We start from the raw sequence: 27641 nt of genomic DNA on the forward strand, positions 1-27641 counted from the left end.
GTAGAAGACATAGCAGAAGTCCAGCAAGAGAGTGGCTTGGGACAGAGACAATAGGAATGCAGACAGTTGAACAGACAGAAAAAGCCATGTGAGCTGGGAGCCAGTGGGTCATGCATGTAATCCTAGTTACTCAGGAGACAGAGATCAGGACCATCAAGGTTTGAAGTCAGCCTGGGCTGACTCAATAAAACCCATCACAAAAATAGGGCTGGTGGAGTGGCTCAAGGTGTAGGCCAAGTTCAAACCCAATACCACAAAAAAAAAAAAAAAAAGCCACACGGGCAGTTTTGGTAATGAGTTGAATGTGAAGGTATAGGAAGACAAGACGCCTGATTGGAAAACTGGATGCATAGAGTTCTGAGCTCTGCAATGAGGGGGGCTCTGCCCAAGAGGAGTGGCTTTAGAGGAAGGCATGGGGTAGGAGGGCAGGAAGTGAGGGAAGGACAGACATTATGCGACAGAAAAGGGACTTGAGCAGACACCAGCAGATGAGGGGCCCAGTTCTGATGCTTGGCTGCCCCTGGTCTGAGGAGTGAATCTGTTTCCTTACCTGTGGAGATAAATCTACTTTATGCTGGCTCTGAAAGTTAGCCATTAGTCCACAAATCACTTAGAGCTGAGCATGCCTGGGGCAGTTCCAAATGCTAGTGTTTCTCAAATGGAAATCTTGTTCATTCTTTCATTTAGCAAGTAATTACCCAAATTTAATACCATCACAAATCATGCAGTGATGGTGTCCTTTCTCTGAACAAGTAGAAATATGCCAAGTACTGAACTAGGTAGGTACTGGGAACACCAAGAAGAGACCTGGTGGCAGGCCTCAGTCATCACATCCCCTGTGGAGATAGCCAGGGATGTTGCAGAGAGGTACTTCACCTGCTAGGGTCACCTGCATGCCTTTTACCATCAACTAAAAGTGTCCTGGCTCTTTCTGGCCCACCTTTCTAACCTAGTGTCTCACTACACCAATCACAGTGTATTTTGTGGTGCTTCCCGCCTGGTGTGTTTCATTCTTCCCAGCCTTTGTACACATTGTTCCCGACACTGGGAATGCTTTTCCTACCTTTTACAACTAACCACTACTCACCCTTTGAAACACTCAGAATTCACCTTGTCATCTCCAGAAAGGAGACCTGAACCTGAGAACAGATTCTGCCTTAGGGCACCTACAGCATTTCCAACATGGTTCTGTCATGATGCTCTCTCCTGTGTGGTAACTGCTGACTTAAGTTAGCAGTTCTGGTCTTTATCTCTGTATCCCTAGAAGTTCCATGATATTATAACCTGGCAGAACTTATTTGATCACCAGTGGAGAGGCCACAGGGCTTAAGAGTAAATGTTGCTATGTGTCCAGGGGCAAAATGACCACACTATGCTTTTGGTGTCCAGTAGCCACACTAAAAGAATTTTAAGTCCTCACTAACAAATTTTCATATAGTCAGTCTAAGGGCCATCCCATCCCTTAGAGCAGAGGAGATGATGATGATGATCAGGGAGGAAGAGCATGGTTCCTGGAGTGGGGAGCCTGGTACCCCCTCCAATAAGGAAAAAAAACAGCATCCCAAGGGGGAGAAGAGGTAAAGAGTGTGCTCCTCAGCCTGGGTGGTTCAAGGCTGTGGTTCAGGTCCGGCACTTGGCAACTTTGTCCTCAAAACAGAAGTAGGTAACGATGGCAGGAGCCCACCCTGTCCCAAGTACTCAGGATAGCCACACCATCCTCTCAGATGCATGGAATCTCCAGAACTCATTTACTGAGTTCAGACTCTGGAACCAGAAAGAGCTGAGGCAGAGGCCCAGTTTTTAAGAAATCTGGTTATTCAAATTTATTACCATCAAGAATTATGCAATGATGCTGTAGTTTTTCTTAACAAATAGAAAACAGACTGTGTACAACAGTGAACTCTACAGCACTAGCATCCACAAGGTAAAAATGAATGTTTCATCCAACATTCCCAACCCTGGATTGTTGCTCTTGACTTAGCCTAGCTAGATTTGGGGACGTCTGCATCATGTCCCTCGGCTAAAACAGCTATGCACCCTTCCCCGCCCCCACTTACCTATCTAGATAGTCCTGCCCAGAGGAAGAGGCCCTCTCCCTGCCCCTCAGCAAGCCAAGATAAGAATGATTATAGTACCATTGACAGAAGTCCAGTAGTCTTGCCACATTGGTTTATGAGGGCATTTTGAAGAAGTGGAAAAGAGCAATTCTCCGGGTCTTTGAAACCAGCTGCAAACCAGGGAGAGAAACCATCTGATCCCTGCTGAGGACAGACATGTGCTACCAGGCCCACTGGCCTGGACCTGAAGGGCCATCCACGCCCACGCTTGGCCCTGAGGTGTGTGGGGCGTGGCATAGGCTCTGACATGTGCCATTTACTTAGCCAGGTGGCTGGAACCCCACAGCCTACATTGGCCATACTGCAATGCTAGGGACAACAGCAAGACTCTGTAGGTCCTCTGGGGGACTGTAGGCCTCACTCTTGGGGACTTGAAGTAGAGGCCAGGGAATGATTTTTTTTTTCTTTTGATTTTTGTGGTTTTTTGTTTTTGTTTTTGTTTTTTTAACCTTTGCAAACACAATGGTGATGAGGAACGCCTTGCCAGGCTCCCTCAGACATGTCTGTAGTTGTGGGCTGTGAATGTTAAACACACACTGGAACAGACAACTGGGGATGTGTGTTTCTTATCGCCTCCCCACCCACCACTGTCAGTGGGGCCTAAAAAAAAAGCTCTAAAGGAAAAAAAACAAAGCTTTTAAAAAAAAAATTGTGTTTCCCTGCATTTGGCTGGAACAGGATTTCGTCTGAAAGGCTGGAAGAACAGCCTGATCAGTGCCTCCTCCCAATTCCATGGCCAAGCTTTGCTCAAGGCTAGCTGCCCAGCTCCACACGAGGAAGGCATGTTCTGTCCTCCAGCAGTAAGTTATAGAAAAAAAGGGTCCAAAGTGAACTCAAAAAGGAAAATAAAATGAACCCCAATCCCCACAGTGGCCCATTCTGCAGTTAAGGATTTGCAAAAGGAAAATCAGAGGGAGAGGCTAGAATCCCTCTGTCTACTCCACCTAACATATAAAAAGGAGGCTTTGCTCCCCCATCCCCACCCCATGAGAAGAAGCATGAGAAACTCGAAGCTGAATAGAGAGCTTGAAGTGGGCTCCAGTTGGGCCTGGTGGACAGAGAGGGGCCACAGAGCCTGGCTGCTGGTCCACCCACTTGCCCAGGGTGTTCTGGGTTCTCTGACTGGTGTGGCAATGTTCCTAAAACGCTGTGATCCCAGTGAGCTGTGCTTTGCCAGCAACAGCTTCCGTGCAGGAGGGCTGGACGATGGTCGGTATGGCTCAGAGGAGCTAGGTCCCCTCCAGAGCCCCCCAGTGGGGGCGGCGGAGGAGAGGGAGCAGTAGTTACGTTGCATAGTGGTCAAAGCTGCCGAGGTACTCCAGGGCTGCACGGTAGCACAGCTGGTACTGGTCCTGCCAGGGCAAAGGGTCCAGTCAGTATGGGCAGTGCCAATAGATATCCCAATCACAATGCTGAGGACACTCATGCTGCAGCCAGTGGGCTAGAAAATTATGCTCTGATAGCCAAAAGCAGGTGCTGGACCCAAACAGCATCCCTAGGCACTGTCTAGGGGAGCCTAAAAGAAGAGCCTCTGAAGGCTTATCTCTCTCCTTTCCCTCTGCCACCCCAACCACATTTTTCTGTTAACTGTGCATCCTACAAGGACTGCTGTATCCAATCCTGACCCAGAGCCAGGCCACCACTAGTTCTCAGTAATGAACTTCTGAATGAATGTATCTCACACTTATAATCCTAGCTACTTGGGAGACAGAGATCAGGAGACTCACGGTTCAAAGCCAGACTGAGACAAAAAGTTCACGAGACCCTATCTCGAAAAACTCAACACAAAACAGAGCTAATGGAGTGGCTCAAGTGGTATAGCACCTGCCCAGCAAGCCTAGCAATCATGAGTACAAGTTCAAGCCCTTGTACTGCCAAAACAAAACAAAAAACATATCTCATTATCTCCCCTGCACCTTACACATAACAGGCAATGTTACATGTCTACTGCATGAACAAACACATAAGCTCACATGTGTCCTACTGTAAATACAGCCTAGGATTTTAGGAGGGCTGCTGATGAGACCCTGGCCTTGCACAATGATTTGCGTACCTCTGTCTGTACCATTGCAGGACGCTGTGTGCGCAGAGTCTTCACGGTCTGGAACATGTCCACCACACCCTCATAACGCATACGCTCCAGGACGATACTCAAAGTGATGAACACTCCAGTGCGGCCCACACCAGCACTATTCGGATAACAGCTGGGTCAGGAACACTGCTCACCTCAGGTGGGTGTGTCAGGCCTCCAGGACCACCCCCCATCCCTGCCCCTTAGCAGGGACAGCCCACCTGCAGTGCACTGTGATGGGTCCATCCTGCCCAAACTGCTCCTTGGTCTTGTGCACCTGCCCAATGAAGTCAATGAAGCCCTCTCCTGTCTTGGGCACACCCTGCTCTGGCCAGTCTGTGAACTGGAACTGCCGGATTGTCCTTGACTGCCCATCCTGGGAGACATGAGCAGGGGACAGGGTTAAGGTCTGTAAGGCTATAGCCCCTCGAAGCCATGAATACAGTAACACAGGCATACATCAGAAAGGCTACTCCAGGAGATAAGCTCACAGCCCCAAACCTGTACTCCCACCTCAGATTCCTGCAGTATGACCTAAGGTATGGTATGGACTGCCCCTGCCCCACATGTGCTAAGTGGTGTGATGGACATGCTTCAATGCAAATAGGCATACTCTCCTTAACACTCACCCTGGCATCTGTGACCTTGAACTCACGCAGGATATACTGGGGCATGTTGTATTCCGCCATCGGGTCAACAACAAAGTATTGGTAGCGAGCAGAGCGCTCTGCTGGCCAATACTGGTGGCACTTCTCCTGTGGACAGAGTGCCCATCCCCCAGGATCAGGTGGAGAAGACAGGTAAAGGGAGTGCTAGGCTTCAGGATTCTGGGACAGGAAGCCTCAAGAGGTGAAAAGGAGGATCTGATGGAGGCTGGGGTATGAAAGGAGAGTAACAAAAGGGGCATCTCTCCAAAGGGTGGCTGGTGTCTTCCCAGGTGTGACAAGGGTCCTAGCAGAAGGAGTAGGCTCACCCTGCCCATCTCCCGAAGCTTGGTCAGCATGACGATGATGGTGGAGTTGTGCTCCCATAGCATGCGCCAGAAGTCCTCGGTGCTCTCAGCCAGGGGCCCCTGTGTAGCTATGTAGGCCTTCTGTTGTCTGGGTGGACATAAGACTGCACATGCTGGAGGTGCTGCTGCCCCCATCTCCCGAGACTACTTGGCCCCTTGGGGCCCTGCTCAGAGAAGCCCTCCTCCAGGATACCCTCACAACTCTACCCAACAAACCTACTCTGGACTTCTGCGCTGGACCTGCTCTGCTGCCACCTGGCCAGCCAGGAGCAGGCCAAGGCACCATAGGGCATGGTTAGGCAGGGACAAGCATGCTGACCTATAGCCATCCAGGAAGCTGGCATTGATGTAGTCAGAGCCTTCTACACCACGGATGGGCTGCAGACATACTCGGGTCAGTTCATAGGGCATGATGTTCACCAGGCGGTTCTTGAACTTATTGCAGGGCAGGTTGGCGCTAATGAAGCGAGATGTGTGGGCTTTGGAGCTGGCCAACAACTATTGAGAGGAAGGATTTAGTTAGGCCTGACTTCCTGTGAGGGATCATTCCCATGACCCAGTCCAGACCAATGTAGTCAAGGAGCCCCACCGGAATCCCACCTTGAACTCAAGCTCCATGGCTGTCACACTTTCCCCAGGAGGTACTTGGCCTAGCTTCTGGATGTGGGCGTAGAGGTTACGGGCGGGCACCTCTGTGTGTCCGCACATAGCAGCCTCTAGCAGTGCCTCATGAATAAACACATACTGGTCCTCTGTCTGCACCATGTAGTTCCTCTGCGATCGCATGCATGTAACGTGGCCATAGATGTCTACTGTCTTCTCATGCTTCATCCGCTCCAGCATAGCATCAATTACGATGAAGCAGCCTGTGCGGCCCACACCAGCACTGCAGGACACGGGCTCAGCTTGGGGTACAAGTCCCCACCTCCCACCCCACCCCCTTTGGTGGCACTGTACCCTCTCACCTGCAGTGTACGACCATGGGTCCTGCATCTAGGGGGTTGCATGCCTTGACCCGTCGCAGGAAGGCCAAGATGGGAGTCGGGTACTCGGGAACCCCATGGTCTGGCCAGGCCATGAACTGAAACTGACGCAGCTCCCGTTTCTCACTGGAGCCACTCTGTGGATAAAGGCAGGAGAGACAGGTTAATCAGGAGGGCCTACCACTTGAGTCAATCCCTTCCCCCACTCTTGAATGGGACTCAGAAGCCATATGAAGCACCCTGAAGGAGTCATGGCACTGTCCCCATAACACAGCCCATCACACCACATTCATCTCCCACATTGGCTCCCCATCTCAGCCTACCATACTAAGGCCACTGTCCTTATATGGTCTAAGTGTAGGACAACTACGAGGGTGCCCAGGGTCTTACCTTGTGAAGTGCAAAGGTGCGCACAGTGTATGTGGCCAGCTCCACTGTGTCCAGCAGAGTCACCTGAATAAGGCCATAGGTCTCAGTGCCACGGGCTGGCCAGTACTGATCACACTTCACCTGCAGAGGGACAAGCACAGCAGGAGCCAGGGCATAGGTGACAATGTTAAAGCGTGTCAAAAGGTTGAGACACACAGAAGCATAGTGTAAGGTCCAGCCTATCTGGCTACAAAGGACCCAGCCCAACTCTCAGATCCACTGTCTCTCTTCCTCACCAAACCTCATCACAGTATGTCACCACCCCTGCCCTTGCTGGTGGAATGGGGCCTTAATTGAAACTTGTTTATTCAAGACCAGATCATGCCAGGCACATTTTCTGGCAAATTTGCCCATAACGTTTATGCCCCATTTTCAAGCTCTGTAAATTTTATGTTCCAGTCAATGCTTTGCAGTGCAAAAACAGATATCAGCTTTCTACTAATCAACTCAAGAGATGTGTTAATGCCCCCAGGAATACTCTGGCATCTGAGGAACATGTGAACACCCCAGGAACATGCCAGCAACTGGGGAACATGTTAGCATTCCAGAAAATGACAGCATTTGGTGAAACATATTAACATCCCAGGAACCTATGAGCATCTGGAGAACATGCTACAGCCCCAGGACACCCCAGTACCTGGAGAACATGACAATACTCTGGGAAAGTAATAGCACTTAGGGAATCCCTTGAAGAACTTCTGCCCGCAGTGACAGATGAAAGTGCCCAATGTCACCTGGTTGTTGAATTATTTCCCACCCACCTCCTAACAGGGCTCTACAATCTTACCCGAGACTTCTCCTCCAGCCGTGTCATCATGACCACAGTGGCTGTGCGTTGTTCCCATACCATCCGCCAGAAATCGCCCATGGTCTCGGGCAGTGGGCCCTGTGTGGCGATGTAGGCATTCTGCTTGCGGTAGCCATCAATGTAGTTGGCATTGATGTAGTCACTCCCAGGGACACCTGAAGATGAAAGGGATGTGGGAAAGCAACAACCCCCAGGCCAGCTGAAATTCATGAGTCTTCTGTAGGATTAAATGTCACCCCAGTGAGCAAGAGGGAGAACAAAGGGATGGGAGAAGGCTCCACCCTTGGCTCACCATCAATGGAGGTGAGGATGACTCGAGAGTGATCATAGGCAATGACATTTGCGTAGCGGTTCTTGGGCTTGTTCACCTCCAGGTTGGAATTCTCCCATGTGAATTGCTGTCCAGGATCAATGGACTGCCAGGAGTAGAAGAAGCAGGTCAGGTGAGGGATGAGCAAGAGACACCTACTCCCCTGGGGGCTCCAACCTTCTATCCATGGTGCTTAGGCTGAGCACTACCCCCTATCCAGAGTTGCCACATCCCTATCTGGGAAGAGATGGACTGAGTACTCCTCTGATCATAGCACCAAATTCCTTTGTCTGGTAGAGTGGCCTGTGGTGGGGTAAGACAGGGTAAAGGGAACTACACACAGCTAATGAAATGAGCACAGACAGATGGAAGCAACAGCAGTCAGCTAGGCCATTCTGGAAACTGCCAAAGGCTCTGGACACTGGGCACCACTGTGCCAGCTCTCCTCCACCTCTCTGGCTATTCCTTCTCCAGCTGCTCCCTTGCCCCGCTCTCCTAACAGGCAGGACACAGCTCCTCCAGGTTCTTCCCAGGCCATCTTCTTAGTTACAACCCTTCCCGAGTGACCTTCGTTGCTCACAGTATTCTTACACCTGTCTGCTGAAGCTGTCCCCTGAGTATGTGGCAGATTTCCTGGGAATCTCCACCAGGTGGTCTCATAGGCCCTTCCATTTCAATTCTTTTAATGCCAAGTTCTTCAGCCTCCTCTCTGAATCTGGCTCAACTGCTGGAATACCTCAGTGAAGGGTACAATCATCCATTTACCCAGAAGCCCAGACCAGCACCTACAAGTCTACCTTAAAATTTCTCTATGCTCCCTCCTCCTGTCATTCACCCTGTCCGGGTGCTCCCCCTCCTCCAACATTCTCTCCTGGCTGCCACTGCCCTTGGCCATGTTGCCCAGCTCAGGCTTAGCATCTCCCTGCCTCTTCCCTCTTGCCCCACTCCAACCCATTCTGTCCTATAGCCAGAATAATCTTTGATCATGAAGATCTAAGTATCAATTTTCTGCTTAAAAGTCTCCCATGTTCTTTGTGGCCTTGGAGAGCAGAAATGGTAGCAGCTAAGTCTTAGTGGGAGCTCATGGTGTGCCTAGCATTGTTATAAGTACTCTGCACGAATTTCCTTATCTAATTCTCATGAGATAGTTCAGTTATTATCCTCCATTTACAGATGGATAGTGAAAGTTCTCAGCATGGCATGCAGTCTCCTCCATATTTTGTTACTTCTCATGGGACAATGCCATTGCTTCACGCCTACCCTCCCGCTGTCTCAGTGCTGCCAGCCTCCCTTCCCTCTGCATGCTGGTCAAATTTAGGACCATGGCATATTGTCAGTGTCACACATTCAATGCTAATTACCCATATGCCAGTGTTTCCCCACTGACTGGGTCCCCTTAGGGCATCTGTCTCCATATCCCCAGCACCTAGCACAGTGACTGGCACACTGTATGTGCTAGAAAATGTGTGATGAATGACTAAGAGAACATTAAAAAAAGCAGCTATGGAATCCTGGCTAAGGGAGAACCCACAACAGCGTTGGTTTCCAGAAGGAAGAGTATCTTGTAAGGAAAGATCATATAGAGACGAGTGGGCTAAAGTTGACATGGGACCATTGTAAGTAGGTGCCCTGCGAACCAAGACAGTGAAGCAGAGTCTTGTGAAAGGAAGGGCAGGTGTGAGACATGGCACATGGGTGGAAGACAAAAGCAGTCTTCTCGGCCAGATAAAGAGCTGAAAGCAGGTGATCCAACTCATGGTTCATTACTACAGCAAGACCATAGCAAAGCAGGACCCAGTGAGTGCTCTACAGATAGAAGCAGCACAGTTCCTTTGCAGCAGACATGTTCATCTATGTGCTTATCAAGCTCAATTTCCTCTTTGGAAACCTGGCCCACCAACCTTGGTATTTATCTACCCCATGGCCCTAGGAAGGGCAATCTTGCTACCCAGGGATATGTCCCCCAAAACAAGAGTGAATACCTAACCAGAACAATAGCAAACTCCCAGGTTAGGCCAGGGCAACCCATCCACCACCTATCTTCCAATCGTCTTTTGAGGCCTGTGCAGTGTGCTGGGGGAAAGTGGTGGACACAGCAGAAAAACAATTCTGCCTGTGCTTCCTAGAGAAGGTGGATCTCTGTTGCTTCCTTTCTAACAAAGCCCTCCCCTAGCCCCCTGACTGAGTAGCCTGGCACTCAAGACTTATCCCCTGCCACCAACTGTGAGTTGAATAGAATCTCTCAGACCCTGAAGTCTGAGCCTTTAGCAAACAGGAATCAAGGCCACTGTGAGGTAAGCATGTGGAGGGCCTGAGCACCAAAGCTTGAGAATCTGACTCCTAATCTGTAGCTGTGTGATTCTTTTTTTTTTTCCTTTTTTGAGCTGTGCCATGTGAGTGCAGGTGGGTGGCAGCTGACAGGACAGAAGCTGGGCTTGCACTACTTCTGCCTAGGGACAGCCCTTCTGCCCCTCACTGGTGCTGGTCACCATGGAAGATTCGGTGATACTGAGCATGTGGATGGTGTGGCCATGTGGATGGAGTGGTCAGGAAGTGACACAGGTCATCAGGTAGGCCTGAGTTGGAATCCAAGTTCTATTACGCATAAGCTGTTTGACCTTGGGCAAGTCACTTTCCCTCTCCAAGCCCCACTTCCTGGTCTATAACATGCAGCAGTAACTACCATTTCAGCAGACTGTAGGGGAGGTGAGTGAGATAATGACCAGTACCCAGCTGGTGCTGGCCTGCAGTAAGCTCTTATAGAGACCAGTTCTTGTGTCCATTGTTACTGATCTGTCTGTGGCCTGCATTTGCCTATTAGTATCTGGCACATGTGCCTTCTGAAGCATCTCCAGGGAGTGACCACCAGAGTATCTTGGTGGGCACCTCACCAGGTCCAGCACATGAGTCTACCCATTCCCCAGCTGAACTTCACTGGGGTCGACCCTGTTTGCTGTGCACCAGTAAAGCCTGGAACCCCAGCTATAGCTAGAATCTGGAACAAGAAAGGCAGTGGTATGGACTAGGCCTAGGCCAGCCACATGGTGGGGTGTATTTTACCTCATACTCCTGGGAGAACTTGAGGCCATCATTGGCTTTGAGGCGCTCGATGTTGTCTGCCAGGTCAGTGATGGGAATAGGCGGGTGGTCTCGCATACCTGCGGAAAGTGGGGTACACACAGGCAGAGTTAGCATGAGGCCTGAGCAGGTGGCAGAGACAGCCCCAATGCATGTTATGTGCACATGTGAACATGTGTGACCATGGAGCACTTAGCACTGGTGGCATGGAGACAGCAGTACATGCGGCAACAGGGATGGTGAAGCACAGTGTCTAGGGAGTGGGAAGGGCCAGAGAGGGAGTGTGTGCTGTGAACATGTCCAGGTGACACAGTGCTGAGTGAGGACAACAGGGCTCAGGCTGACAGGTCTACTAGGAGGAATGAGAGACTTCCTGCCTCCCCAGGCTGGGGCTGGAAACCCAGGTCATCAGCTGCAGACAGGATGGAAGCTGGGCTTCTACCACATCTGCCTAGGGACAGTCCTCCTGCCCCTCACTGGCGCCAGTCACCACAGGAGACTTGGTGACACTGTTGTCACAGGCACCAAGTGTGTGGATGAAGTGGTCACAAAGTGCAAAGACAATGGCAGTGTTGACAAAGGTACATGAGAGAGAAGCAGAAATGAAAATGAAGATGTAGAAACAGAGAGCCAAGGAGATGGGAAGCAGAGGCACTCACACAAGTGTCAGACTGAGACCAGAAGTGGCAGAGGCAAGGAGAAAGGGCCAGCAGGAGAGCAAAGAATCAGGAGGAAGCAAGGTGGGCCGAGAAGGGGGAGGAGAGAGATGAGGCAACAGCTGGAAGAGAACAGAGGAAGAGGGGAGAAGAACAAGGAGGGAAGGAAGCAATGCGGTGAGAAAGTAGAGTGGAAACAGACACTGAAGCCAAAGTTTCTCCAAATATGGGAACTTTGAAAACTAACTTGAAATATTCGGGCAACTGGGGGCACTGGAACCTGCAGAGAAAACAAACCAAAAAACCAATAGGGCAAGAGAAGAGAGCTGGGTAGCCTGTTCTGGTCACTTGGCTCTGAGATCAGTGTAGGATTGGGAGGTGGGAGGGAGGGAAGGAGGAAGGGACATTGGTCAGGATAGTGAGGGACTGGGGACCCACCACAGGCTCCCTTTTCTCCCAGTAACACGGACAGATGTCCAACCTCCAGAGAGAACACTACTAAGCCCCATGGACCTCGGTGGCCTTTACAGACTCTTTTTTATTTTTATTTTTTTGCAGCACTGGGGTTTGAACTCAGGGCCTTACACTTGCTAGGCAGGCACTTTTACCGTGTGAGCCACTCCACTAACCCTTTTTGGTGATGAGTTTTTTCAAGATAGGGTCTCTCGAACTTTCGGCCAGCAGCTGGCTTTGAACCGTGATCCTCCTGATCTCTCTACCTCCTGAGTAGCTAGGATTACAGGCTGAGCCACTAGTGCCCTGCTCAGGGCTCTTTTTATGACCAAATACTAAGTCCAAACTGAATCTTTATCCCCTCTGGTATCAAAATGTGGCCTTGGCTATTTTTCAGGTGATTTCCACATTGGAAACAATCTTTTTTTTCCCCCCTCTTCTCCCTTCCCAAGTACCTGCCTGGTAGGTCTTTCACTGACCCTTCAAACAGGTTCTTCATATCCCCAATCACTACTCCTCAGTCCATAGACAAGTTTCTGCCTGGAGACTGGGCTGCCACATTCCCTGTAAGGTTTCACTTGCCAGATCCATTGGTTTTCACTCCTCTGTCTCCCAATACTCTACATCACTTGGTCTCTCTTCCTTGCGTAGCTCTCCGTGGCTCTGGCTTCGAGAACACACACTCCTCAGCCTTTCTGGGCTTTGACCACTAAATGCCACTTGGCACCTCCCACACTGGTGGTTTAATCACTGAGGTCAGTGCAGAGGTCCAGACCCACAGGCTCACTACTACCTGGATACCCCCACCTCATTCCTCAGCCAGCAGTTACATGACCATTCTTGCAGCCCTTGTGGTCTCCTTTATGCTTCCTGAGCCTGCCCCTTCCCTCTATCCCCCAATGCCTCCTAACCAGTATCCTAGTCTCCCTGACTCAATTTCTCCCCCTTTAATCCATTCTCCACAAAGCAGCCAGAGTGCTGTGTCTATAGCTGCTAACCCCCTGCTAAAGAACTTCAATGTCTTCCTGGGGTTCTTAGAAGGAAGTTCACGTCCTTCACCCTGCTTTTCCAAGACCTTTGCTGTATCCCCAGTCAATAATCCTGGTTCCCTCACTCCAACGCAGCAGAAACATTCAAAGGTTGGTGAAGATGTACATGCAGTGCCTCTACTTGGGGAGCCACCTCCCACCTTTCCACTGGATGAGGCCCACATGGCCTGGCACGCTGGCAGGCTCCTCTTCCCTCTAGTCCCACCATATTGGCACTTGGATTCAGTCATGCTAGGTTGCAACAGCCTACTAGGTCTGCAGGATACACCAGTAAGATGCATGCACTGGGAACTAAGTCACCATGTTGTGAGGAAGCCCAGGTCATACAAAGATGCTGTGCATGGGTGTCCCGCTAATAGCCCGGCTCATCAACCACCCGCCACCTAAATGAACCAGTTTTTACTAAATTTTTGGGAAATTTTTCCTATGAGAGGCCAGAAAGTAAATATTTTAGGCTTTGTGGCCATATGGTATTTCTCCCGTCTACTAAATTGACCTTCATACACCAAATGTATTCAGGAAAACTTTATTTATGAAAACATATGGTGGGCCATATTTGGCTACCAGCCATTATTTGCCAGACCCCATTTTAAATGATTCTGGCTTCTAGCCTTCAAGTCTTCCAGCTGAGGGCCCAGACATTCAGAATAGAGACATTGCTCCTGCTGTGCCCTGTCTGAATTCCTGAGTCAGAGAAACTGTGAGAGAAAATACATAATCGTTGTTTTAAGTCACTAAGTTTGAGGAAAACTTGATATGCAGTAATAATTAGCTTATACATACAGAGGTCCTCTGTGTGCACACATTAGTTCACTCATTTGTTCCACTGTCGTGTGTTCATTTCATAGGCATTCATCAAGAACCCACTGTGTGCTAAATACAAGGATAGGGAAGAACAAGACCCCAGTTTCTGATGCCACAGAGCTCAGAGACTGTCACTGAGGCAATTCCAGCCCTCTGTAAGAAGTGAAATGGGGGCTTCTTCTGGGTTGTTGTTTTTTTTTTTTTGTCTTTTCTTTTTTGGTGCTGGGATTGAACCCAGGGCCTCGCACATGCTAGGCAAGTGCTATACCACCCAGCTATATCTCAGCCTGGGTTTTTTTTTTTTTTTAATGGCTATACTGGGGTTCGAATTCAGGGCCTCATGCTTGCTTGGCAGGCGTTCTACCACTTGAGCCACTCTGCCAGCACTTCAGGGCTCCTTCTGCAGGAGGAGTGACCTCTCCTTTTTTTTTTTTTGTAAATGAGGAATTTTTTATTTTATTTTTGCTGACACACTATGAGGCAAAACAAAGTTGAGAGGAGTGACATTTTCAAATGGAAGGAACAGCTAAACAGGACATGAGTGGCCAGAGAAGAGGGACAGGTACTAACCCTTGAGCTGTGGTCCCTGTCCTTGCACAACGAACCTGGAGTTGCTTCTAAGCAAGGTCAGGTGTGGGTGCATCGTCTCCCCTCATGCCTGGTGGGGCATTCTCCTTGTTAATGTCCTCCATTTTGCATGGTGAGCAAAAGGGTGAGTGTATAGACTGGCCACCCTGTGGCAGGGATGTGGGCCCTGGAGGGGCTCCTTATAGCCCAAATTCAGAGAAGCCCAGACTGAAGATGTACAGAAGCTAATAAGCAGGTTTGCTGTCCCTGAGAGGCTTCTGGGCCCTATATACCTATTGGATCTGAAGTTCCTTAGTCATGTCAGTCCCTAGAAAAGGAAGAAAAACAGCAAGAAATGGGGGCATGTGCCTAAGGTCCTTACGTGCAGAGCCCAGGAACAGGGCCTGCAAACCGGCATGTATAGGAAGCAGGGCAAGGAAACTGTGGGAGCTGCCCTACCTGGGGTCTGGTAGTTGAGCCTCCGCATCTCCACAGGGTCAGAGGAATGGGCCAGCAGGGAGTCCTTTAGCCCAATTGACTGCTCATCCTTTGATGATGGGGAGTGAGTCCTTTTTCTAAAGAGGGAGAGAAAATTTGGTGAGAACCTGAGATCTAGGCCAAGACCAGCCCCATGTCCACAGCTCTGTCACCCCCACTGCCCCACCTCACCCTGGGGTCTCTGAACACAGAGGAGCCAGGGGCAGAGCAGCCTCAATATGAGAGAACACAGGGTAGGGGTGTGGTAGGGAGACAGCAGGAATGTGAAGTGGACAGAGGGGCAAGTAGCAAGGGAGGAAGGGGTTGCAGGAAGGGGGCGGCTCCTTTGGACATAAAACAGGTCACTGCTGGGCAATGGCTGCTATCCCCAAGACTACCATAGCTGAGGCAGCAGAAGCCATCAGGAAGAAACATGCAATGACACATAAAATACACAAACAATCAATGGGGACTGGGTCCCAGCTGTCTGGCTGTAACAGTATCAAGGTAAATGCCCAGAGCAGCAAGGGAAAGACAGGAAAGGCATCACCCTAGCTGGGCAGAGTCCTCTCTCACTGGCCTCAGCTTCCTGGTCTACGAGGACAGGATCAGAAGACAGACTACAGGATCCAGCTACTGAGCAGTACCTAGGGCTCACTTGCAGTCTGTGCATGTGTGTCAGGGAAGAATTCGTGAGTGTGCTTGAGTGTATGTACATTAGGACACCATTCCCCACTGCTCTGCAGAGTGGAGCAAGACCATCTCTTGCAGCACTTAGATAATTTCCTGGAGAACTAGGAGACTAGGGAGGATTCTAGAGAGCTCTGTGGACTTAGGGGAAGCAATGAAGTTTGTATCGTGCATGTGCAGCAAAGGAACATCCCCGTGGAGGTCAGAGTTGAACTGGCGAGAGAAAAACAGAGTCTGTCCCTCATGCCAACCAGGAAACCTGCTGGGCTGACCAATTTGCTGCTTAAAGCCACAAGCCAGGAGGCTTTGTCAGAGCACCATCCCTCCCTGCTGGCCCGAGATGTGCACAGGGATAAGAAGTAAAGGGGGAGGCATGTGAAGAGAGAAGGAACAACTCCTACCTTTCTTGTTTACTAGGTCCCGAAAGATAGGCAAGGACAGAAGAAAGGAATGGTCATTGTTTCTGCCAAACACTTAGCCCTCACATGATGGGGATACTGTGGGACCCTTATAAGGTACCCACATGATATTCACAAGGAAGGGGATTCACCTCTCTGCACAGACACCAAGATCTAGGTGGGGGTGAGAAGGATGAGTGGGTGTGTGGGAGAGCACTCCTCAGGGACCACCCACAGGTCTGTCCGCCCTAGAAGGGGAAAACTTGCCAGGAAGGAGCACGAGGTCCAGGCAAGGGCACAGGAGACAGGCACTACGATTTCTTATGTCAGACACACAGACCAGCATGCATTCATTGGCCAGGTGCTCTGACATGCTTGTGTGCTTAGTCAGCCCTGTGCAGGAGTAAGGGTACGGGATGAGGGTTAAGTCTCAGCACACCCAGCCACATGCCCAGCACAGGGCCAAGTGGACAATCTGTGTGGGGAAAGGATGGGAACCAGAGAAAGTCTCCTGGAAGTGAGTCTTGAAGGATAAGGAGGCAGCTGCCAGGGAGTGAGGAAGGAATAGCTGCAGAACAGAAGAGGGTCCAGTGTTTATGGGTCTGGGAATCACATTTGTTTGGTGTGACAATGTCAAGGATGGTAGCAGGACCAGATAAGCCAGCATTAAACTTCAGGCTAAATGGGTTGGTTTTTATTTTGGGAGTCACCAAGGGGTTTTAAGCTGAGGGTGACAAAGTTATATCTCTGCAAACAGGAGGGTGGAAGTTGGGCAGATAGGAAATGGAGACTCTAGGGGTAGGTGCTACAACTACTCAACAGAGGAATGAATGTTAAGGACACAGGCTGTGACAGCTGTGGATGTGGTGGGCACAACGGGCCTTCAATGAATGTCTGCTACATGAGGGATGTGGGCCTGCAGCTGGGTCTGGACCATTTCAAGCCCACGCAGGAGAATGAGGTTGGAGAACCACCTAGGAAAAGGGGCAGAAGGAAAGTACTTAAGGCAGGAGACCAGATGCCAGGGGCACCTGGAAGCTAAAGGGACAAATGCACTCATACCCACGGAAACAGAGACAGACAGACATATCTGGGGATGTACAATGGAATGCCTTGGTCCCTCTTCACACCCAGGCTGACACACCCAGGTGTACATGCACACAGCACTGCTTTGCCCATTTTGGCTTCCCACTGCACCCAGGGGCCAGGGGCCAGGCTGGTTGCACTTACTCCACATATAAAGCACCATAGAGGATCTGAGAGGTACGAGGCAGGTGCTGTCCCCCGGAGCCTTGAGCACAGCACTCACCTCTTGAATAGGAGGATGGCGATGACGATGAGTATGATGAGGATGACTGCCAGGACAGGGCCTGTCACCCAGAGCATCTCAGGCTCCTCCTGTTGCTGGGCTGGTGTCACCTGGATCACGATCTCATCCGAGTAGGGGCTGGAGGCATAGCGCTTCTGTGGCCCAGTGGAGGAATAGCACAGGCTGTGAGCACAGTGAGAGAGCCCCACCCTCTGCCCATCAAACCTAGAGAGGGCTCTAGGGCTGTCCTAGACCTGATCTCCAAATCCTAAGAGGCTTATCAGCAGGACTGGGTCCCGGAGCCAAATTAGATCTGGCCTTCTGGGTCTTTGGGCCTAGTGAGTTGGGCCTCAGGGGCTGTCCAAGGCTGGGAATCTTGATATCCCTGCACTGATGCAGACCCAGGTGTGTGTGGGGGCGGGGCGGGGGGGAGCACGGGCGGGGCAGATATCTCCTAGTATCTGATACTAGCCTACTTTGGGGTTAGCAAAGGTCTTGGGGTACTGAGAGCCAAGCTGACTCAGGCAGACCTGGTCCACAGGTTCCTTCAGAGAGGCGAGCACAAAACACTGGTAACTCAGGTCTGGAGACAGGGGCCGGTTGTAGAAGCCCCGGTAGCTCTTCTTGTCCCCCAGGGTAAAGGTCTCGGGGAGTACATCCACCTGAGCTGCCACATATGGTTTCAGTCGCTCTGCCTGGCGCCGCCGCCGCCGCCGCTGCTGCTCACCACCCTGCTCAATGGCCTCGAGAAGCTGGCAGGGCAGAGCATGGAGTCACATGGGACCTCAGAGCATACCACCCCTAGGGCCCTGTGACATAAACCACTGGGGCTGAGACCAATGCCCACCTTCCATGTAAAGGACCCAAGCCTGGCCTGCCCACATCGTGCACCATAATGCCACTTCTCCCACCAGGCCATGAGAAGAGGCCTTATGTAATCTCATTCTAACCACACAGGCAGTTTCCATCCTGGCTGTGAGGAGAGGACAGAGGACTTCACAAGTTCAGGCTCACTCTAGTCCCTCCATGGCTTCTAGATTCATAGGTCTCTCCAAAGTCCACAAGGTTTGGGACTCTCTAAAACTGCAGAGCTGCTTTCCTTTCCTTCTCACCAAACATCTCCTGGGAATTTCTCTGTAAGCCCTGCAAGAGTCCTCCGAACATTCCTGGGATTCCCCTCAGAGTACTTCTCTCCAGAGAAAAGAACAGGCTCCAGCCAAGTAACCAGGAGAGTGACTTCAATCGGGGAAAGAGGACCTGGGACAGTCCACTAGGGTAACACCCAGGGAAAGGTGGCCACTGTCAACTACCGAGTGGGGCTTTAATCAATGCTGGCCCCCTCTCGCACCTCATCCAGCTCCAGCTCCTCGGGTGTGTTCCATCTTGGCGCCAGCATATTACCACCCACACGGTCAATGGGCACCACCACGATGTAGAACCACCTGGATGGGCAGAGCAGCAATCAGGACTGTCACTACCAGCAGCCTGCAACCCTGCCCCACACAGGCCCCTAGCCTCATCTTCACACCTGACCAGAGAGGGGTCCTGCACTTGGGGCATAGAGAGGGCAAAACGGCCATCTTCTATGTATGCAGAGGCAAGCAGTGGCTTGTATGGCAGGAGGTCAGGGGCTGTGCGGATGGACACAAGATGCTGCAGGCCCCCTGCACTGCTGCCGCGGTTCATCAGCACAAAGGAGTACTCTGTGTTGGGCTGCAGGTCTGCAATCAGCTTCCGCATTGAGTGCCCATCCACCTCCACACTCTGTCCATTGTACAGAATCTGCGGGCGGAAAAAGGGAAAGCACAGCAGTGTTTCTGAGTGAGAATGGCCATCATGTGCTTGCAGGGCACAGTGCCTACACCATTAGGACCCAGTTCACTGACACATGCACATGCGGGTTGGTGAAATGATAGCACGTAGCAGACCCATGTGTGTGTTGGTCTGGGCTAGCCATAATCCTCACCCACCTTAAAGGGTACAGCTGATTTGTAGGAGTCAGGGACCTCCCAGCTGAGCAGCACAGACGTCTTCATTGCAGCTGCCACACGGAAGTTCTTGGCAAACACTGTGGAAGCATAAGGAGGGAATCACTTCTGATTGGCTAGCTGAGGTGGGCTGAATTGGCCAGAGGATGGATGACACACTTGGCTGGGTCACAGTGGATTTAGGAATTGCTGCAAAGAACCAAGCACCCCACTCCCAGACAGCCTGAAATCATAGTCCAACTCCCAGCCCAAGCTCTTCCACAGTGAGCACTGAACAGGAATGCTTCAGCACCCATGGCCAGAATCTCCAGAAGAGCGTGGATGAAAGCTTAGCTCACAGAAAGCAGGTCAGAATAGCCAGAAGTCAGTGGAGCAGCACATGGCCATATCCCACAGCAGGGTGGAGTATATTCACTAGAGGCCAGTGGGTCACAGTCCCAAAAGATTAGTGCCACACACCAAAGATCAGTAAGTAGGTTGCACACCTGAGAATGGTGATGCAGTCAAGAGATCAGTAGGTCAAGGTCACAAGAGACTAGAAGGTCACGAAGGTCAGTAGGTCAAGGTCAACAGAGGTCAGGGGTCACACACCCAAGAGCGTGGTGCCTGTTCACTAGAGGTTACTGGTCACGGTCATGAGAGATTGAAGAGTCACATAGCAGAGGCTAGTGGATCACAGGTGCCAGAGGTCAGTGGGTCAAGGAGAACAGAGGTCCCCAACTGCAGCCATGTTAGGGCAGGCACTTCCATGCCTGCAGCACACACCTTGCTCCACGGGCATGGTCCGGGACTGGATGCTGGGGCTGAGCGGGCCAGCACCTTTGCTGGTATGTGCGCGAACCTTGACATCGTAAGTGGTGTCTGGCTTGAGGCCAGAGAGTACAAGATGGGTGTCAGTTGTGACATTCTGCAACTCCTGCTGGCTGTTGATGTCACGGTATACCACAGTGTAGTTGGTGATGCGCCCATTCCTTTCTGCCAGCACTGGTGGGTCCCAGGCCAGTTCTGTGGTAGATGTGGTCAGTCCTGTCACTCGCAGGTTTTGGGGGAAGCCACTGGGCACGTCCTCAGGGGTTGTGATCTCCTTCTCGAATTCTTCACCTGGGCCAGCCCGGTTCTTGGCAGCAAGCCAAAAGATGTAGGTCGTCCCTCTGTGCAGGCCAGTGACAGTAAAGTGCTGGTCGTCCTTGCCAAAATCTATGGTGGTAGGCCGTACCTCATCGGCCCGGCGATACTGTAGCCGGTAGCCCAGAAGCTCACCAGGAAGCTCCTTGGGTGGGTGCCACTGAAGCAGCGCAGTGTTCATGGCTGTGGTGCTGACCATCATGGTGGGTCGGCCTGGGACTAAACAACCACGCACTGGGCTCTGGCTGGGCTGCCTTCCCTGCTGCCCACCCTTAGTTCTGTCCCTGACCCCTCACTCACCTGCCCCTGTCGTTGTAACAATTTTGGGCTTGCTTCGGGCACCATCTCCCTTGGTAGTATAGGCAGCGACAGTAATGGAGTAGGTGGTCTCTGGGGTGAGGCCACTGATGGTGGTTTCCTGAGGGAAGAGGAAGGGCAGTTCCCATCATGTAGTGCAGGAAGAGACTAGACTGTCAGCCATCTCAGGACCCTGGCCCAAGGAGCCCCCAGGTACACAGGACTAGGGGTCTTGGGAGGTGAGCTGTACAATGCCTGACTCTGCTGGTGGCAGGGCAGCCAGGTGAGATGTGGGCTGAAAAGATTCTGCCCATCCCAGAAGTCCCATGCCTGGGGCAGACAGCTTATTCTTCCTTTCAGATAAGAACAAAGAGCCACACTGTTTCCCTCACTCCATTGTGCTGTGAATGACATCCCATGAAGTCTCTGCACACACACGTACACAAGGCACAGAGCCTCCCACGCACCCAACACCTCGCATGCCTCTTGGCATGTACATGCACTCAGACTACAGCAACTCTTCCATTAGCAGGCACAGGGCCACTTATGGACACTAATGCAAATGCACACCAGGGCAGGGTGGAGGAGAGGGCCAAGGCTCCATACTATAGGTTTGTGTGACCCCATCTAGGCCAGTGACTCTGTGACATCTATACCTGGCAATACCTCCTGAAATCAGGATGGAGTACAGAAAGACAGGAAGAGAGTAAGGAAACCCCCCCCACACACCTGGGGAATACATCTGTTCCCACTGACGCCTAAGCAACCAACCAGGGCATTTCCCTTGCCTTGGCAGATCCTACCCATATACCCATCTCCAGCAAAGGCATCATTCTGGACATGCGGAGAAATACCATGGGAGGCCAAGCCACACCACACAAAGAGAAGAGGAGGAAGAAAGGAGAGGACCACCGTGCAGTGGGAACAGGGCTGTCACCAGCAACCCTGGTGTCCCTCCAGCTCTGAGCCTTGTGTAGGGTGACTGTAGCTGCCCACACAGTCACCCCTTTCAGGCCCCCTCCTGCCCCAGCTGGAGGGTCTCCCAGGGCTGGGGTTCCAGCAGTACCAGTGCCAGACCCAGCTCCCTAGATCTTCTCCCAGCCTGGGCCCTGAGCAGGTGATTTTTCACTCCAGGAATCAATAAGGCCTAACGATCAAGATTGGATTGAACTCCATCCCTGTCTGGCCAGAGCAGGGGCCAGGATCCGGTCGATCACGAACACTGGCCTCAAATTGCTGCTCGATAGGTGAGGAGTTAGGATTAGAAGAAATGCCAATCACTGCTCAGCCTGGTGCTTGCATCTAAACGCCAATTTTCTCTGGATGTGGCTGATGCCCATGGATCTTGGCAGCACAGGCTGGGAGAGGGGGAGTGTCCCATGAGCCCAGCCTGACCCAATCTTGCCCGCGCTCGCACACCTGTTACTTACATAGTCCTCGGACTCCTCTGGCCGCCACTGACCGCAGGAAAGGGAGAGAAAGGGAGACAGGATGGTGAAAGACTCTGGCCTGGAAGGGCCTGACCCAGGGAGAACAGATGGAAGGCTTGGGATTCTGAAGTACCCACAGGGGTAGTAGCCCAGGGCCACTACCCACTCAAAGAGTTCCAGCTTCACAGAGCACAGGGCCAAGGAAGGTAGAGAGACCTGGAGGACAGACAGCCTGAAGGGAGAGAGCAGGCTGCATTAGAGGGTCAGAGAACCCCAGGTGGAGGGGTTCACTAGGAGAGGCTGCCAAATGTGGGGATGGGCTCAATCACTCAAGTAGAGGGATAATGGGGTAACCACACCCTGCTTTGGGATAGTCCTGGCATATGCTTGTCTTGGTATGATTATTCAGTGTCTCCTTCTAGTCTCAAAAGTATCCCAGTTGGAGCTGAGTGTGGTGGTACAGGTCTATAATCTCAGTACTCGGGATGCTGAGGCAGGAGGATCATGAGTTCAAGCCCAGCCTGGGCTACATAGCAGGACCCTAATCTCAAAAAAAAAAAAAAAAAAAAAGAGAAGAAGAATGATGGGGGTGAATTCGACTATGATAAATTGTAAGAAATGCTGTGAATGTCACAATGTACCCCAAAAACAAAAATAAAAAAAAAAAATCCTATTTGTGAAAGCAAAACATAGTCCTCTGGGCATGAACAAAGTCTGAGAACATAAAAACTGGGCTGGGGTAGGCTGATCACAAGATCAGAAAGGCAGTGAGTACCAGCTTAGAGCTGGGCCTTGCCTTATAGCCATGGGGATGCCACCTATGCCTCTGCTTCCTCCTGTGGTGTCTGAAAATTAAAGCAGGAAGGCCAGTTTCACAGCTGGCAGTGGAAATTCTTTAGGCCACTAGTCTGCGCAGGTGTACAAGAGGGTGAAAGGACTGAGGCCTCCATTCCAAAACCCTCTGGCTATGGAGGTCATGACATCTCTAAGCTATAAGTGCCTTGGGGGTCCTCACAGAAGTCTGTTGGCCTCTGTCCACTAGCCCCAGTGTTAGAGTGGCCTAAAGTTCCTCCTGCTCTGGCAAGCTGTCACAAAGTCTTTGGAACAGAATATGGAAAGAGGTCAGACAGGTAACAACAATGGCCATTTTGCAGGGTGGGGTTGGACCCAGCTGTTTGTGTTTCCTTGCTTAATGGGAAGGCATGGGCTGTCCAAACAGGACATGGGGTTCTCACATGGTACATCTCATGAGTCCACAGCAAGAGAGACAGAAAAGACAGAGAAAGGGAATAAAATGGAGAGATAGAGGGAGAAAGAGAAGGGGTCAAGGAAGGGCTCAGTGGGATGACAGGGAGAGGAGGGAAGGAGAGAGGAGAGAGAAGAGGCTGAGCTAGACAAAAATCAGAGCAATGAGGAGAAAGAGACTGTGAGAAAGGGACAAAAAGAGACAGGAGGCCACACAGGAGGAGACAGGCTAAGCTCTATACTTAGGGGTTGGGGGGAACAAGCCACATGGTTTTTTCTGAACTGACGGAGGCCTTGGGCTGAGCAGATGGTACTATTATTAGGTGGAGAAGGCTGTGGTGTCCTGGACAGGGAAGCACAAGGGACAGCTGGGCCCTGCGGCCAAGGTGGGGACTAGGTCCCATCTGGTCTCTTACTGGCTCAAAGCAGAATTATGCAAGCCCCAGGGTCCACAGGGGCAGACCCTCTGTCTTCAGTGGCCTCCCTGAACACCGAGTTTGGATGCACTCCCCATCAAGGACACGAAGCTAAGAGGACAGGGTCCCTAATCCTTTGGCCCAGCTCCCTTTAAAACTGCTTGAGACCAGAAAAGGGCATCCAAAGTGGCTTCCCTGGCACACCACTGGCTGCAGCTGTGTCACTGGTTCCCTAGTATGGGAGGAGCTGGAGGGAGCCATTCTCGGGATGTTTCTGGGTGGGTGTGTCCACCGAGGCTTCATGAGGAGCCCCTGACCTGCCCAAGGAATGCAGGCACTTCCTGCTGCCTCCACCCCTGGATCCCTCAGCTGGGGGCATGCTCAGAGGAGGAAGAAGGCACACTCTAGGCAGAAAGGAATTTTGCTTTAGAGATCTGAGCCCAGCCAGAGGCGCAAAGGCTCCTGTCTGTCTGCTATCTGCCCATAGGACATGGAGCTCATGCTTATACCCTTGCTCTCAGCTCAGAGAGAGGGGAGAAGCTGATTGGGGAAGGAATCCAGACTCCTCTCTCTGGGATTCAATCAGCACCGGCCTCTGCCAAGGAGGGGTTTACAAGAACAATTGCAGCCCTTTCCCAAGGGTCCAGAAAATTCTGCCACCCACCTGCTGGGTAATCCTGGTCACTCACAACTCACATGACATGACATCTCAATATTCCATGTTCTATATTCATCAGTTTTTTTTTTTTGGTGGTACTGGGGTTTGAACTCAGGGCCTCACACTTGCTAGGCAGATGCTCTACCACTTGAGCCACTCTGCCAGCCCCCATGGTCATCATCTAAATAGCAAACCAGGGCCCAGAATATTCCAGGGACTTCACCACAAGATCATGGATGCAACTATCATGTCCAGGAAGACAGAAGTTCCCACTGGGAAGTGTGAGGCTGGCTGGCAGCCTTAGCTCTTGTTTGAGATAAATTATCAGAGGCTGGGCCAACCTCCTGGGGATCAAGAGCAGAATGACATTCAGGTTGGTCATTCACAGAGCTCTTCCTAAGCCACTGGAAAGAGGGTAGGGGAAAAGCCCAGGAGTCACTGTCTGCTTCTAGCTGAGACAGGAGGGGAATAGTGCAGCACTGCCTGGAAGGAAAGCACAGCTCAAAGGCTGAACCTAGCTAATGGAGCAAAATGTGCTTCCTGCAAACCATAAGACTAGAGCCTGGATAGTGTGGTGGTGGAGGCCCAGGTCTACAAAGGTGATGGCCCCGCACTGTAAGTGCTAATAGTTGAGCCAATGAGACTCCTGCTAGACTAGGACTACTACCTAGATAGATGAGGCTGGCAGGGTCTGTGTTGGCCCAACAAAGACAGAAAAGGGAGAACCCTAGAACCTAGTTCCCACTTCCTGATCCCAATCCCTCCCACCTCTGACAAAGCAAGGCATTGCTGGTGTCACAACCAGAAAAAGCAGTTACAGCACCTCAAGGTAGGCAAGGGAGGGAACAGATCAGGGCTCCACAAAGTGACACATGCTGATCTCTGCTCACCCTTCCACCCACCACTATACAATGGCATACCTGGGCCTCAGCCAGCATGACATCCTGGATGATGGGTGGGCCTCGAGGTTCACCATTCTCTAGCCGCACATAGGTAACCTGGTAGCCACGTATCTGGCCATGCTGCTTGCTGGGGACAGGTAACTTCCAGGAGACATGCACAGCAGTTGAGTTCAGAGGCTCCACCTCTACCTTCCGTGGTGGTCCACTGGGCACTGGAGGCCAGGTAGAAAGGGAAGTCAAGTCTGGTAGTACTGATCCTGGCTCAGGTGGACGGAGGGTCTTTCTTCTGCACCCTAGTCTCCCAGCAAAGGCCTTGAGGTAATTTCCTTAGGGTGGCTGTTCTAGTAAGGAACCCTCTGCCTGCCACATGGAAGAGCCCTGGAACATCCCCGTCAACCCTTCTCAGCAGGGTTACCTCACTTGATGGGGAGAGGAGACACGGAGAACAAGCGGTGGTGAGGCACTACATCTTCAACCACCCACCTCAAAGTCAATACAACCTACTGTTGTTTCTCCTATATCTTGCTAATGTCGACCAAAGATAGCAGTCCCACTCATTCTGACAGTCTTTTGCACCCACGTTCCCAATCTTAACCTCTCAAATCTTAAAGGCCCTAGCCTTTAAGGCTTCAGCTGCCTTGAAGACAGCCCAATGGCTGGGACATGGGCATGGGCTGTTCCAGCAACCATCTTCCCCTTTGGGGAAAATTAAACCTGAGCCAGGTAAGTCTGTCTGGGCTTGTGGAAGAAAGGACCCCGGAGCTTGGTGTCCCAGGCACTGTGGCTCCCCTCTCCCTCCCACCTGGTGCCAATGCCGCCTACCGTCCTCGTCGGTGCGTACTAGCACCGGGCTGCTCTCTGGGCCGGGACCCACATCAGTGTGTGCCCGCACCCACACCCGGTACTCTGTCCACTTCTCCAGGCCCACCAGGTCCCAGCTGGAATGCTCGCGGCTGATGCCATCCACCACATGCCGCCCGCGATCCTCGCCGTCCACCGCCTCATAGGCCACGGAGTACTGGGTGATAACGCCGTTGCGGCTGTCAGCCGGCGGCGGGACCCAACTTACCCGGACGGTGGTGGAGCCCGTGCTCACACATGTCACCTTCTGAGGAGGGGCAGAGGGGGCTGGGGAAGACAAATGGGGGGAAAGCAGGCAGATGGAGGGTGTGGATCACAGCATGGCAAATGAGTCACAGGGGATTGGAGAATCACCCAGGCAGGCTACCCCAAGTGTTGAAATGACTATCCTGGGGTCCCTCTAGGCAGGATGCTGCCACTGTTGCTGGGACAGCCTGACTCCTTCTGAACTATGGGCTCTCCTCTATTTTCTAGCACACACACACACAGAGTCACACACACACACACACACACACACACACGCACGTGCGCGCGCACGCGCGCCTACATACAGTTCTAACAGCATCTCTTCCATGATATGCTGTCTCATACAAAACGAACATTATCAGATATATATCTGAACATTGAGAACACAGCTGCTCTTTTCTGAGGACAAGTGACTAAAAGGGCTCTTTTTGGTGGTACTGGTGTTTGAACTCAGGGCTTTGTGCCTATAAGGCAGGTGCAGGGCTCTTTTGGTGTAAGGCTGCCTTAACCTGTGTCTGCCTAGACAAGGTGGTATGTATGCCTGAGCCACAGGTAAACAAAGAAACTAGAGGCTAGACACAGAGAGTGGGCCAATGGCCTCTGGGGTTTGAAGAAAAAGTACCCAGCAGAGGTGTTCTCACTCAACTGGTCTTTTGAGGATCAGGAGGTAGGCGTGTGTTGTCTTTTGGCCATGACATTCCCAAAGGATATTGCTATGCCCACTGAGGATATCACTACCAAAACAGGGGTATCCTCTCCATATCAAGTTCTGCCACCACCTCCTACCCAGGTGACTTCAGCAGCCCCTTGACTCACTGGCCCCAGAGCCCCTCCTCTCCAGGGCTTCCCCTCCTCACATAGTTATGGCCATAATCTATATACATGCCCATATACTGCCACTGCTGGGAATGGCCCTACCTCCAAAACCTGGCCTAGGACCTTCCCCTGCAGACCCTGACGTTTTGCCCAGCTCAACTGCTCCAGGCCCCCAGCACTTCTGTCCATCCACTTCAATCCTTACTGCCCTTTTCAGTTTCACTCCAACATTCACTAGCTCACCACTCTGATTAATACTCCAAACTCTCTCACCACCTCACCTTTCCATCCCTGCCTGGCCCACGCACCAAGTATGAATGAGGTAGCATTGAGAAGAAACAAGTGCCTCCCCTGGGCCTTCACTGCTATCTGCTGGTGTCCACTCTCTGCTAGCTCATTTTGCCACTTTACCTGGGATGTGATCAACCTTTTCCACACTCCCCAAA

General features: G+C 51.6%; 1 protein-coding gene across 18 annotated transcripts in view; it reads right to left on the reverse strand.

Annotated features, from left to right (window-relative positions):
- Positions 1–1797: 1797 nt before the first annotated feature.
- Ptprf (protein tyrosine phosphatase receptor type F) overlaps positions 1798–27641 on the reverse strand; it is an 84959-nt gene continuing 59115 nt past the window's right edge. For 5 of the 18 annotated variants that reach the window (XM_074080355.1, XM_074080353.1, XM_074080352.1 and 2 more), the window contains 24 exons: positions 26095–26400; positions 25291–25484; positions 22052–22078; positions 20625–20742; positions 19965–20543; positions 19182–19279; positions 18740–18993; positions 18560–18653; positions 17742–17963; positions 17212–17366; positions 14797–14912; positions 11712–11744; positions 10791–10888; positions 7713–7836; positions 7400–7575; positions 6574–6693; positions 6166–6320; positions 5801–6086; positions 5520–5698; positions 5162–5288; positions 4818–4943; positions 4410–4564; positions 4171–4306; positions 1798–3469 (listed from right to left, as the gene is read on the reverse strand). In XM_074080355.1, coding sequence (XP_073936456.1) covers positions 3401–3469; positions 4171–4306; positions 4410–4564; positions 4818–4943; positions 5162–5288; positions 5520–5698; positions 5801–6086; positions 6166–6320; positions 6574–6693; positions 7400–7575; positions 7713–7836; positions 10791–10888; positions 11712–11744; positions 14797–14912; positions 17212–17366; positions 17742–17963; positions 18560–18653; positions 18740–18993; positions 19182–19279; positions 19965–20543; positions 20625–20742; positions 22052–22078; positions 25291–25484; positions 26095–26400 — 3947 coding nt within the window. In that variant the 3' untranslated portion in view covers positions 1798–3400. The remainder of the gene's footprint in view (positions 3470–4170; positions 4307–4409; positions 4565–4817; positions 4944–5161; positions 5289–5519; positions 5699–5800; positions 6087–6165; positions 6321–6573; positions 6694–7399; positions 7576–7712; positions 7837–10790; positions 10889–11711; positions 11745–14796; positions 14913–17211; positions 17367–17741; positions 17964–18559; positions 18654–18739; positions 18994–19181; positions 19280–19964; positions 20544–20624; positions 20743–22051; positions 22079–25290; positions 25485–26094; positions 26401–27641) is intronic. The other 13 variants (XM_074080358.1, XM_074080354.1, XM_020156372.2 and 10 more) reach the window with 9 other exon arrangements.

The sequence above is a fragment of the Castor canadensis genome, chromosome 7 (genome assembly GCF_047511655.1).
Source record: "Castor canadensis chromosome 7, mCasCan1.hap1v2, whole genome shotgun sequence".
Classification (NCBI taxonomy): Eukaryota; Metazoa; Chordata; class Mammalia; order Rodentia; family Castoridae; genus Castor; species Castor canadensis.